Raw genomic sequence first — 16126 nt, 5'->3', positions numbered from 1 at the left:
TTGAAAAGTAGGTTCAAGTTGATGGCCTTTTAGACTTTTTGAAATCATCCACATTTGTGCAAAGTCTACTCTGCTGGAAGTGATCATTTAACATAATGGAAAAAGCAGAAGCTTCCCCCTTCCCTCCAGTCTCATAGTTTGACAAATGAACCTTCCCATCTCCAATAATGGAATGTTCGTCTTAAGGACAGTGAAGTACCGCTGCTCAAAACAAATGACAAGAAACCCTGAAAGTTACTTCTTGATGCATTTAATTTCTTTTGCGATGCTCTAAGAACTAGGGTATTACAAAGTGTGAGGCACGCATAGTAACAGGACTAACAGGACTCCAGTTGGATCAGGTAAAAATGGGTTACAAAATATTAGGAAAAGCAATAACGAAAAATACAAACGATCTTATCCAGTCATATATCAGCTGTAAATCCATATTCTGAAACCCTTGCAAATCAGTCCCAGGAAAAGTTCATGGCTGCTCTTTCAAAAGAATGACATTCCAGCTCTAGGAGACTAAAAGTGGAGGAACCTCCCACGCCAACCCTCTACTTGATCTTTGTTGCCTGAAAGGTGAATTGCATCCTTGATGCATGCACAGAGGTGACCTGGGTAACATTGCTCTCTTAGGACTTGTCACTGGGAGGTTTCTTCTTAGCTTCCACATCCTTCTTAAAATCTTCAAGCTTCTTTGCAATGTTGGGAATCTTTAAAGACAAAAACAAAAAACAAACAAAACCCACACAAATTAACAAAAAAATCCTGAGCTACATGAGCCTCAGCAGGAAAGACAATACCATAAACACAGCAAGAAATTCTATGACATTTAAACTTGTTCCTAGGAGATACTTGCTTCCAGGATCTGTTACCTTGCACAGAGGTTAAAAACAAAAGAACATCAAGCAAACAGAAGATGAAAGCACCTCCCAAGAGGCTTCAGGAAATATTTTAGATTGTTAATACTAAAAGTCAGCCAGTGGCGATGGGAACAGGAAGGAGGAAAAAAGATCACTTCACAGGAAGCTTAGTAAGACCAGTCTGTCTTCCTCACTGAAAGAGGACAAACTGCCAAGAATAAGCTAATTTAAGCACTGATGCGCAGACTTTAATAATGACTTTCAGAGGGGAAATTAGATTGCACTATACTGGTCACAAACCAAGAGAAAAGAGATGTTCAAGAGCAGCAAATTACGTTCTCAAGAAATTTATGAAGAAATACTTCTCCTGGTCCAGTTTGTAGGAATCAAAATTCCCCACTGGGGAATACTACTGCATTGCAAATTGGCAACCTTTTGCAGTTTCACACTTGAATGAAAATTCAATTTACCGCTTGTGAACTTCAAAACTTCAGCTTTCTCTTGCAAATAAAAGCATTTTGATAAAGCAATCCAATAGTAAATTTTGACAACTTTAAAAAAAAAAAAAAAAGAAAAAAAAAAGAAAAAGAAGAGCAGCAACTTTTTAGGGTAGGGAATAAATTACCTCATGACTCTAGCCAAAACTGGGAATTGACAACATAGGATTTTACAAGCTGACTAAAATGAAAGCAAAGCAAAGTTCCCACTGGTAGTTGTGAAAAACACCATGGACTTTTACTTCATATGTAACCTGACCACAGAGCAGAAGGAAAGTTAATCCAAACAGACTGCAGTTCTCTCATTGGATGGTTTGAGGCTGGTAGTACAAGTAATACCGTTAAGTTTCTCTCTTACCTTGCCTTTCAAAGTTAAGCTTTGTTAGAGCAAACGACATTAAGAGCTCAGCCTGTAACACGTGTGACATTTAAGCTACACCAAAAACTCCATTGCTGTCAGCAGAGCCCTCCATGTGCTTTTAACTAAGCACATGTGCATACAGCTGCAGAATTAGGACCTCATTATGACAAGTTTATCTTAGATGTCATCTAAAACAAATCATCTTCGATACCAGCAACAAAATTACCAAGTTCATCCTGCAAGTCAGTGTTACATTCCCAGGGAACCATTTACTGCAAATCAAAAGCATAAGTCCCCCTCTTGTGGCAATACTTTATTGGTGCTGCGCAAAAAGCACTGTACTATGCTTACAACACATACTGATACACCCAAATATGTTCTTATGATTACATTTTCATAACCCTGTAAAACTTTTATTGGAAAGAGAAACAAGCCTTTTATTAGTACTCTTACTGGAGTGACTAGACAGGAAGCATCATAAAAGTTCGCACATGAGCACGGAGCAAAAAATAAGAATTCTGCAAGCAAGATGACTTCAATACTGAAGATGAGAGGAAAGCAAAACATAAATGTCAGAGATTAGAGCCTCAACAGGTTTGGTTTGTTTTTTTTTTAACTAGGCTAATATAGATCGGATAAGAAAGGAATAAAATTTATGTTAAATTTCATTAACTCCTCTAGCCTATAAACAGCTAAGTGGCACTGCTCTTACATGGGATTCTGCTGACTCTGCAAAAATTAAAAGCTTGTATTGAAGACACAGCTCTAAATCTTCTTCTACTCTAACTCTCACAGTGGAAAATCTCTGTTCACTGTGAGAACTGAGGAAAGAAAGTTCACTTTCTTTTCTCACTGTGACAAAAGAAGGAAAGAAAGACTGTGGGTCAATATACTGTTTGAAGTAGGAACAGAGGCCAAATTTTCCAAAAAAGCTGGCAAAACTTATTTTCTTTATTACAGAAGACAGAAATTTCAGATGCTCTGAAGGATTTTTAAGTAACAAATAGGTGTGCTGAGTGGACAACACTTAAGCAGGCAGACTGAGTCAGGAAACCAGTATTTTAGTGCCAGTACAATCCATGAGCAGCTACTAAACCTCTTCTGTTTCTCCTGGCTCTATCTATGTAGATGCCTGTTTACCATATCTGTGCTCTAGGACCCTAAGAGCAGTTAAGGCTCCAAGCCTTACTCTATCACAGAGGTAGATGTTTTTGTTCCATTTACATTCAAGTTCACCTGTAACTAAAGTCAGTACAATCTGCATTCTGCTTAAATAAAATAAACCATCAAAATAAAGACTGATTCAATTCTGACTGAGGGAAAACAGCCTTATATTTTCAGTTCAGAATAGGTTTAACTCTGAGAATACAAGGATACTCACATCATAGTTCTGAGCCAGATACATCCCAACCACATTGCCAAGAGTAAAACCAAGCTAAATGGAAGAAAGGCAGAAAAAAATAGTTAACATCCTTCCACCAAAAGCATATTGGTTAAAATTAAAAAAACCACCACAAATATTGCAAGTCATGTGAACACTAAAGCATTCCAATTCCACTCCTACTTAATTTCTCACCTTTCTTCCAATAGGTGCAATTTTACCCATCTTCCTCATCAGGAAAACCTTACCATTATTTCCAAAATACAGCACAGTTGTGTTTTCAATACACATCTCCAAGACTATTTGGACCAGGCTATGATCACCTTTGCAAAGTTCTTTGCACACACACAAAGGCAGTAACTCCTATGAAAGCTTGAAAGTCAGCACAGAGGCTCTGACTGCAAAAAGATCCCGGTCTCACTTTAAAAGGTTTAAGAGTAGAGCTCCTCCATCAACTTAAAATGATGTAAACCCACTACTCTCTTCTGCAACAACTAACAACTGTGCACCTTCCTGACCCCTTCGACCCTAAGAGATTAGTTTTCAGCCAAATCCACTCTGATCTAGGGGCTCCTCTAAGGCAAGAGAGCACTGTTGGTTGGAAGCAGGGCACAACCTCTTCTAACAATGGTGCAAACTCATGGGTGCTGAAGGGTGTCTCTGCAAATGCACCCTGGAAGAAGAGCAAGAGCAAAACAGAAGAACAGTTCTTGGCCCTGACCCTGTTTGCCAGCTGAGGAAAATCCTCAAGTGTAACAACGCTCCTGGAGTGAAAGAAATTCCTCTCTTCAAAGACAGGTGATGACATTTTCATTCAGCAACTCCCCAAGATCCTAGATTTTATTTATTGTTATGTTTCATAATAAGTATGTCCTATACTATGAAAGCTCATTTGAATATTTTGGAAGGGGACACTACTAATATTGTGCCTTCATTCACTGTCAGTAAAAAAATCACTCTATATGACAGCTGAGGCCAATTCTGTTTAAGAAAATTATTATTGCTTATGGTCACTGCTGTCAAAATAAAATATTTTAAGAAAAATAAAACCACTACCCACAATAACAACTTTGCCATCACATAGTGACTAGTCATCTTTTCCATGCCCAAAGCAGGATACAGTACAGCTCATCTTTTCAGTGATTCAGACTCCTTAAGCATCACTGGTGAAAAGCTAGCTATAGAAAACTAAAATTGGTTGAAAACTGCCAAGTGAGTCATGACTGAAAGCTACTTCAATATTTTCTTAAACGGATTTTTGGTCTTATTCTTTGTTTATTATTACTTTTTAAGGAGCTTAGCTTTAACAACTTAAGAAAAAGTAGAGTTCTTTTTGTGTGTACTGCACTGGTTATTATTTGCTCTTGTGGTTTAAATCATCAGTTAAAGAAGTACTCTGGGAGATATTAACAAACATTGCACTGATGTAAGCCAGACTTGTGATTCCTCTTAATGCAGAGCATCACTCTAGCAGAGGAAAGTTTCCTCTATCTTTAGCACTGTCTGAGAAGTCACTTGAAAACACAAACCTGGTCCTTGTTTATCAGCAGTTTTCTAGACTTTCACCCTGGAATATTTCCAAAGATGGGACAACTATATTCTGCTGTGTGATAAGACTTATTTGGTACAGATGCTACTGACATCAGCCCTCCCTTTAAGTGTACTCCTTTATTGAAAAGCCTAGCACTGCATTCAAGAGCAATCCACCGAGTTACTTTTACAGCTGGCAATTGAAGCAGAGCAAAACATTTCACTATTTAGACTTCAATTATGCATAGAGCAAAGCATATAGCCAAATAAAATTTGCACGTTAACTAAGGACAACAGGGCTGATGTAGACTTCAAGGTCTTCCTATTTCTACCCAGCATCAAGTTGCATTTTAAACAAATGTTTATTTTGTGCTTAACTTTTGATAGCAAAAATACATGGTTTGCAAGATTATCCCTTTATCTCCCTGTTACAGCCCTAACAAGGGAGAGCAAGAGTCAAACACCCAATCTACACCCCAAGAAGGAAGAAACTCAGAATTAGTACATCTTTCTTCTAACTTTTAGGCACTAATTAAGAAGTCATAATTAATAAGAGGTTTTCATCTAGCAGCTGCAACAAAAAAAACCATCAGCAGCAAGCAGTAGAGTTGATAAACACAGAAACTTTGAGAGTGGCTAAGCGTATTTATTGCTACTGAATGCTTTCGGTGAAGAGAGACTATAAAAGACAGCTACAGAAATGACTGAGGCTTTTGTAGTTGTTATTACATTTTATTTTGAAGTTGCGATAAAAACCAGGCCTTATTTATTCATTTCATAAAACCACACAAGACTCTCCGGACTTACAGTAGGCCATTTCTTCTTGCTCTGTATCAACACTCAGTATGAAACTTACTAGCCAGCTGAATTACTCTTCCCCCAGCAAAACATCAAAGAATATCACTTATTGTTTGTACTTACTGGGACATACCTGAACACAGCTAAAACCCTAGAGCGTCCCTCACAACACTAAAATGAAAAACGGGGGGACTGCCTCCACGTGTTGCTATAGCAGAAACCAGCATTTTTTTTTTGGTCAGGTAACTTATTTCCACGCTTGGCAGTAAAAATACCAGCATCGATTAAGTATTTAGTGAAGAGTAGCCGGGCATCTAACTTCAGACACCCAGAAGACTTTAGGGGAACGTACGGAAACACGGAACGGAATATTAAAATGACAAAAGTACGAAACCATTTAGTCTATTAATTCTGCTGTTGCCAAGAGGATTTAAGGAAAGGCAGCAATGAAACACGAGCCCTTGCCTTAACTTCCATATGCAAAAATCCCCATCTCCAGTGATAAATATTTAAAGGCGAGCAAAACGGCAAGGGCCGAAGACCACCGCTCTCACAAAAGGAGGGACGTACACACGCCAGTGCGAAATGTGAGCAGCAGGAGGGCATTACCGTGAGCAAGCAAAATCTGCTGAATCCCTAAGGCAAATTAAGGGCAGGATCTGAAGAAAAAACAAGGCAGGAACGTCGCCGAACAGCTGAAAGGCCCCGCTCTGCGGGGAGCGGGGACTGAAAAGCGGGGCGAGGCCCCGCAAAGGCTGAGGGCGGGTTTGAAGGAGCCGGGGAAGGGACACGGCCTGACGCTGCGCTGCTGGCGAGCCAAAACCGGGCGCAGTCGCCCCGTGTAAGGACCTTCACGGCCACGGGGGCGAGTCACCCCCCGGGCCGGGAGCGCCCGAGACGCGCAGCGGCGAGTGCGGGGCTGAGGCGAGAGGCCGCCCGCCCGCTGGGCCTCCCCGGAGCCCGCGGCGGGGCGCGGGCGGGGACCGCACACAGACACTTTCCTCCCCTCGGCCGAGGAGCGGCCCCGCCACCGCCCCCGCCCGCCTCGCTCCGCCCCGCGCGAAATGGCGGCGCCGCCGCCGCCGCCCCGCGGAGCCTTACCAAGAACTGCAGCATGGCGCCCGCCTGCTTACCCGCCCGCCCGCCTGCCTGCCGGGGAAGTCAGGCGGGCGGCGGCTCCTCTTCCGGGTGCCGGCCCGCCCTCACCGCCGCCCATGGTGGGGGGGGGCGGGGGGCGTGGGCCCAGCACCGCCCGCCCGCCCGCGCCCCTCGGGCGACTCCGCGGCCTCTGCCCCGCCGGGAGCCCTCCCGGAGGCCGACGCTTGGGGAGGCCGGTCCCAGCCGCTTTGGGGGATAAGGAACCACACAAGGGGGGGCGGCGGGCCGTCTTTTAAGGCCTCCCTCCCCCTGCTCAGGGAGGCGTCCAGCCTGCCGCTCCTGAGGGGCTGCCCGGGGGGCGCCGAGCAGTGAAATGAGAGTTCGAGTTTTTACTCTATGGGTGACTTCAAGCTGGGGCCTTCGAGGAAGGACCAGGGAACTGGGCATCTAGATGCGGGTGAAATCCCATATGGTTTGGGTGTCCCCTGCCTCAATGCTTGGGAAATCTCAGCCTCCCATGCTGGAGAAGGCTGAAAGAAAGGGGTTTTTATTTGTGGGGTTTTTTTGTTTTCCTTCCCTACTGAGCACTCGCTAGACCTCCTCCAGGGTACCCATGGCCAGGTTTGGGGCCTCAGTATAGGGAAGACTTGGACAAGTTGGAGCAAGCTCAGCAGAGGCCCCGGAGCTGATCAGGGCTGGAGACCTCCCGGCGAGGAGAGGCTGAAGGAGCGGGACGCGTGCGGGGGGACGTAACGGCACCCCCCAGGGCCGAGCGGGGGGCTGTTGGTGAGGTGGAGCCAAGCTTTTCGTAGCTGGGCACCATGGGAGGGTGACGGCAGGGACAAGATGATACGACTGGGCTGGATTTAAGGACAGACTGTTTTGTCACTCACGGGAGACAGGCAGGCAGTTGGCCCAGATTGCCCAGAGATTGTGCCGTATCCGCCTTCGGAGGTTTTCAAGACCCAGCTGGGTTAAACCTTGGGCAACCCGCTCTAAACTCAGAGCTGACGCTGCCCTGAGCAGGCGGCTGGACTAGGGTATTCCCACCTGAATCATCCTATGATCCCACAACAGCTTTCAAAAAAACTGTGTTCCCTTTTTTCTTTCCTTTTTTTTTTTTCCTAGCACGATTAGAAAATGAAGAGTAGTTGTCCTTTGTGTAACACTGGGGTTAGTTTCTTTTAATGGCTATGCTTAATTAATTGAGATTTGAGCAGTAAATAATGGAAATTTCACCTGCTGAAAGTCAGTAAGAGATTGGAGACTTTTATTGCAATGTATTACAAATCTCTTTTTCACATACCATTTCAGATTAAAAAAAAAAAAAAAAAAAAAAATTAAAACGAAACACGTGGCTATTGTGGAACTATTAAGCAACTTTACCCTGAAACCAACTTTACTGAAACTGAGCCTCTGTTTCCAGAAAGCTCAAATGCTCCATCTAACAGAAAACATGTAGCTTCCTGCCTTTCTTGGGGAGGTACCCTGGCAAAGTAAAGAAGTATCTTCTTACCATTCTACAAAAGGAAGCACAGAAAGATACTAAGTAACTTCTTTTTTTAGTCCTGGTTATTCTGTAGGGAGGAGCTAGACTTGAGACAACTTTCTCCTGAATTTCAGCCTGTCCCAAAGCTACTGTATTGTACTTCCCTCCCTGGGCCAGAGCTGACTTCTGGAAATGGCACGCAGAGGTTTGGACGGATGTGGCACAAAAGCCAGGGTTGGGATTCCGTGCCTTCTGGAATGGTGCTCCCAGAACTCTTGGAAATGAGCTTGGTTCTAAAAACAGGAACAAATCACCTAGTAATAACTATTTTCCTAATGCTGAGGTCTTCTACATATGTGCAGGATCAGAGTGCTGCGATAATATTACAGACTGCAGCCCGAGCGCATGTCAGAAATCAGGAGACAAGGCTTTCAGTAATAATAATGCCTCCACAGTATCACCACAGGGAGAGAATGCTTCTCCTGTTTTCTGCTCATTAAAAATGTTATTATGCTTAGACTATAATGACTACAACATCTGTTAGACAGTCTTGGCTCAACAGTATACATAGTTGTTTTCCTACATGCCATGAATTTCCTCTGTGGCATTTAATGGGGCAGCCAAAAATAATTATTTCCTTTAAAGTAAATCCATTCCATTTACATCAGCCAATGCTGAATCATTTTGAGTTAGAGACTGTAGAGGGTGGGTATGGTGGATGGCATATGTTATTGGAAGGAAGAGCTCAGTCTGACAGCTATAAATGCAACTATCGTGCTTTTATAGCTGAGGGAAAAAAAAAAAAAAAAAAAAAGAAACAAGCTTTCTTCTTTTGAGCTCCCCCAAATATGCTTTCACCACAGACCAGAGAGTCTTATAAGCAGGCAGCACTTACTCCAACCTGGGCATTGGCTGTAATTTGTTTGGAGTGCATTTATTTGATCTTGAAGAAGAGAAGGAATTGGGAAGAGGCACACCAGTGATGCTGTTCTGGGCAATGTTCAGGGGGTGGAAGGAGACCATTGTGCTACATGGCACTGGTTTTGTTTTGCCTGCTTGGGGGTGGGTCAGTTACATGGCCCACTTTTCATTTGCTTTGCTTTTTTCATTGTCTGCTTGTCCTGCCAGAGGATGATAGAAGTCATAATCCTTCTCAGACCAGAGGCTCAAGGCTGTCTGGGTCTTCTTTAAGGTAGCTCTTGCAGCTTCTTCTCTTGTAGCTACCAGCTGTTGCCAAAGAGCTTGGTAAAAGCATGTGGAGAATAAGCATGGGACGAGGAGCTGTAGCTCAAATGGGAGTGCATTGAGCTTGTGTGATACCGAGCTGGCTGCTTAACCCAGGTAATAACCCAGGTAAACCTGGGCTCAGTGAGGCTGACAGCTGATTTACAGCATCTTTGCTTTAGCTCCTTCCACCTTGCCATCACACACACAGTTTAGGAAATTGAGTCTTATGTGGGAAAACAACAGGTCCAGTTGTTGCAGTCTAAAGAAGAATTTAAAAGTCATGGAGCAACCTGTGAGATCCCAGGAGCTACTGCATGCATTCAGTTAAAACCAAAGCTGAAGTGCTGAATATCAAGTACAGTGAGTTTTCAGTCACGTGCAGATGAGATATACAGATAGTATGATAATTTTGAGCAATAAGTATGTGCAGGCAAGTTGTAAAGGCCACAGTAACACCCATACATATAATGAAAAATGTCTTTGAAAACAGGTTGTCCCTTGTAACCAAGAATCTGGAAGAGTAAGCTACTAAAAATGAGTAAGGTTGGAAAACTCATCTTTCTAACTGAGATAGGGACAAAAAAGCTATAATTTTTAATACATTTGCTGCTGGTGAAGACTTTCTCAGTGTTATCTACTTTACTCAGGTGTTCTACAAGTATAGTCAAGCCCGAGAGGTATGCAGAAAGCTTGTTTGTCAGGAAATACTGGCTATTCTACATTATTCTCAATTGCTAAATCATATTTGAAAGTGCATTCATGTTGATTTAATATTGATTTTAACATGCATGTGCAGGTATATATATATACTCCACCTTATGGAAAGTGAGATTCCCTTTCTTAAAAGACAATATTTCATTTACCCTGTTTTTTACAGTAAGTTTTCAGGTGTATGAATGTACCAGGACAAGACAGTTTTGTGTGTTAGGCTCTGTAGAAAAAGAAGGGTGTTATGCCACTATATTATGAGAAATGATAACAAAGAAGAGCTTATACTCTTACACCCACATAAATCTATGGGCCCAGATGGAATACACCCCAGGGTGTTAAGAGAAGTGGCTGACATTGTTGCAGGGCCACTGTCTATAATATTTGAAATGTCATGGAGATCAGGGCAGTGTCATACCCAACTACAAGAAGGGCCAAAAGAGGGCCCTGGAAACTACAGACCCATTAGTCTTACTTCAAGCCCTGGGAAAGTAATGGAATGAGTTCTCCTAAAAACTATATTACAAACCAAATGAAGGAGGTGATTGGGAAAAGCCAGCACAGATTTAGCAAAGGCAAATCATGCCTGGCAAACCTGATCACATTCTACAACAAAATAACATTTTCTGTCAACATGGGGAGAGCACTGGACTTCAGCAAAGCATTTGACACTATTTCCCACAGTCATCTCCTGGAAAAACTGGCAAGATACAGACTGGGTGGGTGGTCTGTGAGATGGGTAGGAAATTGGCTCACAGACCTCACTCAGAGGGTGGTGATCAATGGTTTTTGCAGGAAAGGCTGAAGGAGTTAGGTCATTTCTCCCTGGAGAAGAGAAGGCTCAGTGGGTATCTTATCACGGTATTCCAGCACTTAATGGGCAGCTACAAAGAGGATGGAGGTTCTCTCTTCACATGGACCCATATGGAAAAGACAAGGGACAATGGGTGCAAGTTGCAGCGGGAAAGGTTTTATCTTGATATAAGAAATAAATTTTTTACAGTGAGAACAATCAATCACTGGAACAACCTTCCCAGGGACATGGTAGAGTCCTCATCAGCAGAGGTTTTCAAGATGCAATTGGAGAGGGTACTAGATAATCTCATCTAGGCTCCCTTTCCCACAAAACATTGGACAAGATGATCTTTTGAGGTCCCTTCCAACCTGGCTGTTCTATGATTCTATGATACTAGAGGTGATTTATGTCCCAGACTGTATAGGTACTTTCTCCACAAATATTTGACCCAGTGAGTGGTCAACCAGTGACCTTCTCACTCTTCCTTCCAACTTACTTTTTCTGTACAGTCAGTAAATATGTTATTATCTGACCTGAAAGCAGCAACAATAAAAGATTTGATGTGATAATTGTGTTGCAAGTGCTTGAGAGTTAATTTGAATTAAGCAGTAGTATTGATGATTTAGCCATGATGAAGATGTAAGCAAGGCAAGGTTAGTAGGAAGGACTAGTATTTTAGCAGTCTTAACTGATACCATGAGGCAAAACAATAAGCTGTTGGCCATAGAAGCCCTTTCTCAGATCTGAATATGATTTAAGTCACAGCATACAAACACTGATTAAAAAAAAAAAAAAAAAAAAAGTAGTATTCTTGTACCCTCATTGTAGCTAATATACAACTTTGAATGTAAGCCCTCAGGATGCATAAATTTAAGTGTCCTTTTAACACCACTCCTCATTTCCAATGTATAGCTGAAAAGGGGAGTGGAAATTAGATTTCCTTGAGCTAGAAATACTGTAAAATAAACACCAGATGGAGCCAGAAAACCATATATTAAAATTTCTGGTTACATTTTCTTATGTGTAATCCTTAGATTTTGTTTTCAGTTCTGCCCATTTTCTTTTCTTTGCCTTAGTAAAATATCTTTTCTATATCTGTGATGTGGTTGAACAGTTTCTGCGGAGCTGTAAATATTCAGGACATTTTGTGTCTTGCTGTGGAGACATGCACCATTTTAGTACACAATACACTGCTTGGAAGTGGAGGTTGGTCTAGAGACTTTCTCAGTTCAGTTCACACTTGGAGTATCCTAACCTATGATTTTACTGTTTTCTGTTTAGTTCCAGTCATTCATTTCTTGTTCTTTTTAATGGAGGAAATAGATTTTTCAGTCTTACCAAGCCTTGCATCCAAAAATCATGAAATAAGCGTCTACCCTGCCAGACAAAGTAGAAAGTTGTCCAGTAAAAGTTCTAGCGTATAAAGTCAAACCCAAAAGACCGATAATCTTATATTTAGGCAGGGTAATGGAGTATCTTGAATGCAAATGAGTCCTGGTTTTAAGTTTTTACCCTGAAGCTGCAAGATCTAGAACTGTTCTCTGAACAACTCCTCCCACAGCCAACTGAGCTGTTCCCATGATTGCATGCCCCTGGGACAAGGAATTCAAGAACACTGAAGGCTGAGTCAAGCAAGAAATTATTGAGCAATGATACCTTTCAGTTCTAGCTGCTGGGCTATGGCCTGACAAGGGCAGTAGTACGAGAAGGACCTTAATTCTCCCGTGGTTCACAGAGAGTCATAATTGCACGAGCAGATAATAGACTTGTAGTGAATTCCTCTCTGTGCCAGACCTGCAGAGGGCATGATTGCCAGTCATGGAGATTTAGCTGGCAGTTTCGAGCTGTAGCTGTGCATGCAGCTGTGGGAGCTCCTGGTTCAGCTCCTCACGTTCTGACTTAGAGACAATCGTCACAATCACATCAGATGTGAGACTCTGGCAAAATAGCCCCATCACTCATAGGATGACAGCAATCACCAGCATGCCAATTTTCTGAAATCACTTTTCAGAACAGCACTAGGGCTTTTTAAGAATTCAAGTCCTATCAAATGTGCAGGAAAATGAGCAAAGAAAAAACTGTTATTTATAGCTAAGCTTGCTTGCTGCTGTTGGGGCCCCGAGTGCACCAGCAGGCTCGACAGTCTCTACTGCCATGCCTGGCTTGTGAGACAGAGCTGGGAGAAACCTCACTGGGGCCTCCGTGCCTTGGGTCTGAGGCTGCATGGGTGCTCCCGTCCTCGGTTCTGTCCAAAGCAAGGCTGCAGCTGTCCTGGCCACCGTCACAGCCCGGCTGCCTGGTCAGCCAGATCTCTGCCCCACTAGAGCCTGCTGGACCACCATCCTCAGTGCCTGGTCTCCTCCCCACACCCACTGGGCAGCCCACCCCGCGGCTCCTGGAGCACTACTTTGTTCTCACTAGCCAGAGTGCAATCACTTATTCCTAAGAAAGAAGGAAAATAAAGGAACTCTGGTGAGAAACCTTGGTGGGAGAAAAATCAGTGCCTTCGGAACAGCTATAAAAAGAAGACATATGTGATATAATTAAAAGAATATAATTAGAATGTGTCTGGCAGAACACCTGAGATTTAAGAATAGTTACTTCTTCTGGATGTGAGTGGGGAGTGTTTATGGCATTGGTTGAGTGCTGCTCTTTCCAGTGAATACTCCTCAGTGTGACATTCTTTGTCACAGCTGGTTCTCTGGCAGAAAAACAAGTTCAAAAAAGGCTTTGGAGGTGAACACAAGAACACCGTATTCTCTTTAGTGCAGAAAAGCTGCGTGGTTTTTAAGGCGATGTTAAATGATACTGTAATTTGGCAGAAATCTGTGCTGGGACTGGAAAGGGCAGTCCTTGTCCTCTCCCCCTTGGGACAGTTGAAAAACAGGTCCTACTTAAACAAATAACCTTTCCCCTGCGTAGATTAGTTCTTCACACGACTAAAACATGCCAGCAAGAAGCAGGCATCTGCAACAAGCAACTGTACTAGGAAAGCGTGTACCATCCTTTTACTGATAGTGTGGGTTTATTTAATATCACCATAGGTTCTGAAGTTCTTAAGCATGCTTTCTACTGCTAAGGTGTTGCTGGCTACTAAAACAATAAAGCAGTGATATTAGCTGGTGGCTGAAGATACGTAAGCCTTCTTTCACATGTGTTCAAGAGTCATCCAGAGCTTCTGGAATTAATATTATGATATTGTATATAAGTAAAATCCATGTAAATGAAACATCATACTGGAATTTCAGAGTGATGATCAGTAGATGGTGCTCTTTTCCCGAGTAAGAATCCAAGAAATATTTTTAAATTATCAAAAACATTATTAACCTCTTTCAATATTTTTATCCCACAGATAATATTTATTAAAAATTAAGTTTCAAACACTTTTTTCCTTCCAAAAGTCACTCCAGATTTTCACTATATTTCATAACAGAGAGACACTGGTTTAGCTGACCCACTTCATTAAACTTGATAGAATAATCTAATTATGGTGTTGCACTTTACCAAGCAGCTCTTCAAAAAGAATGAGATTATTTGTCCAGATTTTAATTATCTCTCCTCTTTCTATCATAAGGTTTTTTGTTCTGCTTTTTGTGGGGGAAAAAACCCCATACCAAAACTCAACAAACAAAAAACCCAAACCAAAACAAAAAAAACCCCAAACAATAAAACCAACCCCCAAACAAAAAAACTTCATACTGTCTGTTCTTATTTTCTTAGACATCATTTCTTCAGCTTCTTAAAATAATCTGAATGTAGAGATCAACTGTAGGGTCTGAATATTTTACCACCTGTTCTCCTTACAATGGGAATGTCAACAAGAAAAGACTTTTTAAAAGTGCTCTCAAAGTTAATCAAAAAATCTTGTCTTGGAAAGACTTCCAGGTTTGCACTGGGAGAAGTTCAGGTTCCTTGGGATGAGTCACAGCAGTCATGCCTTTACAGGACTATGGCTCTATATATTCAATTTATCTCTGACGCAAGAATATCAACAGCGATGCTTCCTGCTGAGCCCCATTTGTATTTCTTTTTAATCTTAAATGGAAATGAAAAACCTGCCCACAACACACAGAATTGAGAAACCCCACTAACTTGATTACAGTTATTTGATATTCACTTTCTTTCTTTCTTTCATGACTGTCATACTCACTGGCAAGCAAGCAGAGTTCAAATGCTTTCCATTACCAAATTTCCAAGAAATTTTGTGCTGGCACTTCCCAAGTTGCCATCACTGAACAAGACAACCCATTCAACTGTATCTGGGAATCACAACTTCTGTGAATGCTCTTCGGCAGCCCTGCCCCTGCCTGCTGTGCCTGGGAGCCTCAGAGACCTGTCCTGGGGAATTACAACCCCAGAGCATCTCAAACCTCCTCCTGGCTGTGGGGTTTGGGCTAAGCATTTTAAAGGAGCCCAAGGAGGATTTAGAGTTTCTATCGCTAGTAAAATCCAAAAGACTTCAGATGCCTTTCTGAGGTGCTGGTCTTAACTATAGAAAGGCTTGGGTATTTAGTATACTGGCTAATCTCAGTCTCATCACTGTAATGCATGAGAAAGCCAGCATCTGAGGCTAGCAAAAACAAGTAAAGTAAAAACCACTGCAAGTGAAAAACTCAGATGCTTCTGAAGTACCTTCCCTGTAAGAAATATATTTTTTTTCCCCATAGATTTTAATGTTTGATTGATAATAATTATTTTTATCCCATGGGATCTTCAAAAGCATCCTAATGATGAGGACATCTTGACCTCTTTTCCATAACTGTTCAGTGTGTGTCAGGTCTCGTATGACAGCTGCCCTTACAGAATGGAAAATTCACAAGAATTTAATAAAAATGAAAAAAAAAAGTCTGGAACTCATACTGTGTACACAATTTTTCCTACAATAAATTTTTTAATCCTTTGAATGATTCTTCTGTTTAGGCCAATGTGATGTTACAGGGAGTACACAAATCACTGTGGTTTCAGACAGCTAATGTCAAGTTCATAGCAGGATGAGAGACTCCAGTTTAGGCAAAAATAATCTTTTTTTTTTTTTTTTTCCTGTTTGCTCAATATAAGATCAACTTTGTGCTCTATATTTGTCTTCAATATGTCATTTAGAACAGGCGATTTAGTTCTGTTTCAGTAACTGAGTGCTCCCGCTTTCATAGACTCATTTAGATGTGAAGAATGAGATTCCTCGCTTCAATAGGATAATTTTTTAAGATGGGCTGATAGATCTGTCTCTGTTATGCTTGGGAGCATTGCAGCTACATAGGTTGTAAACTCTGTGGATGAGGAAATGTGACAGACTTAAAGGCCTAATTCCAAATTATGACAAGCATTTAGGGCCAAGTTTACAAAGGGACTAAAGTTATGCCTTACCTTCTGAAATGTTATTGAAGTAATGAACT

At 42.0% G+C, this 16126-nt stretch overlaps 1 protein-coding gene across 1 annotated transcript; it reads right to left on the bottom strand.

Annotated features, from left to right (window-relative positions):
- Positions 1 to 234: 234 nt before the first annotated feature.
- STMP1 (short transmembrane mitochondrial protein 1) lies at positions 235 to 6716 on the bottom strand. Its single transcript, XM_049822263.1, has 3 exons — positions 6517 to 6716; positions 3088 to 3141; positions 235 to 698 (listed from the first exon to the last, which is right to left on the bottom strand). Exons 1-3 carry the CDS (start codon positions 6529 to 6531, stop codon positions 618 to 620), a joined length of 150 nt encoding a protein of 49 aa, XP_049678220.1. The 5' UTR covers positions 6532 to 6716; the 3' UTR covers positions 235 to 617.
- Positions 6717 to 16126: the final 9410 nt, after the last annotated feature.

Source organism: Accipiter gentilis, chromosome 18 (assembly GCF_929443795.1).
Source record: "Accipiter gentilis chromosome 18, bAccGen1.1, whole genome shotgun sequence".
Taxonomy (NCBI): domain Eukaryota; kingdom Metazoa; phylum Chordata; class Aves; order Accipitriformes; family Accipitridae; genus Astur; species Astur gentilis.
This window is presented reverse-complemented; position numbering and strand designations above follow the sequence as displayed.

Bases quoted from the DNA above. Each gene is read 5' to 3' on its own strand.
- STMP1 (XM_049822263.1), bottom strand. The intron at 699-3,087 runs GTGAGTATCCTT...TTGTCTTTAAAG, and splicing joins ATCTGGCTCAGAACTATGAT to ATTCCCAACATTGCAAAGAA.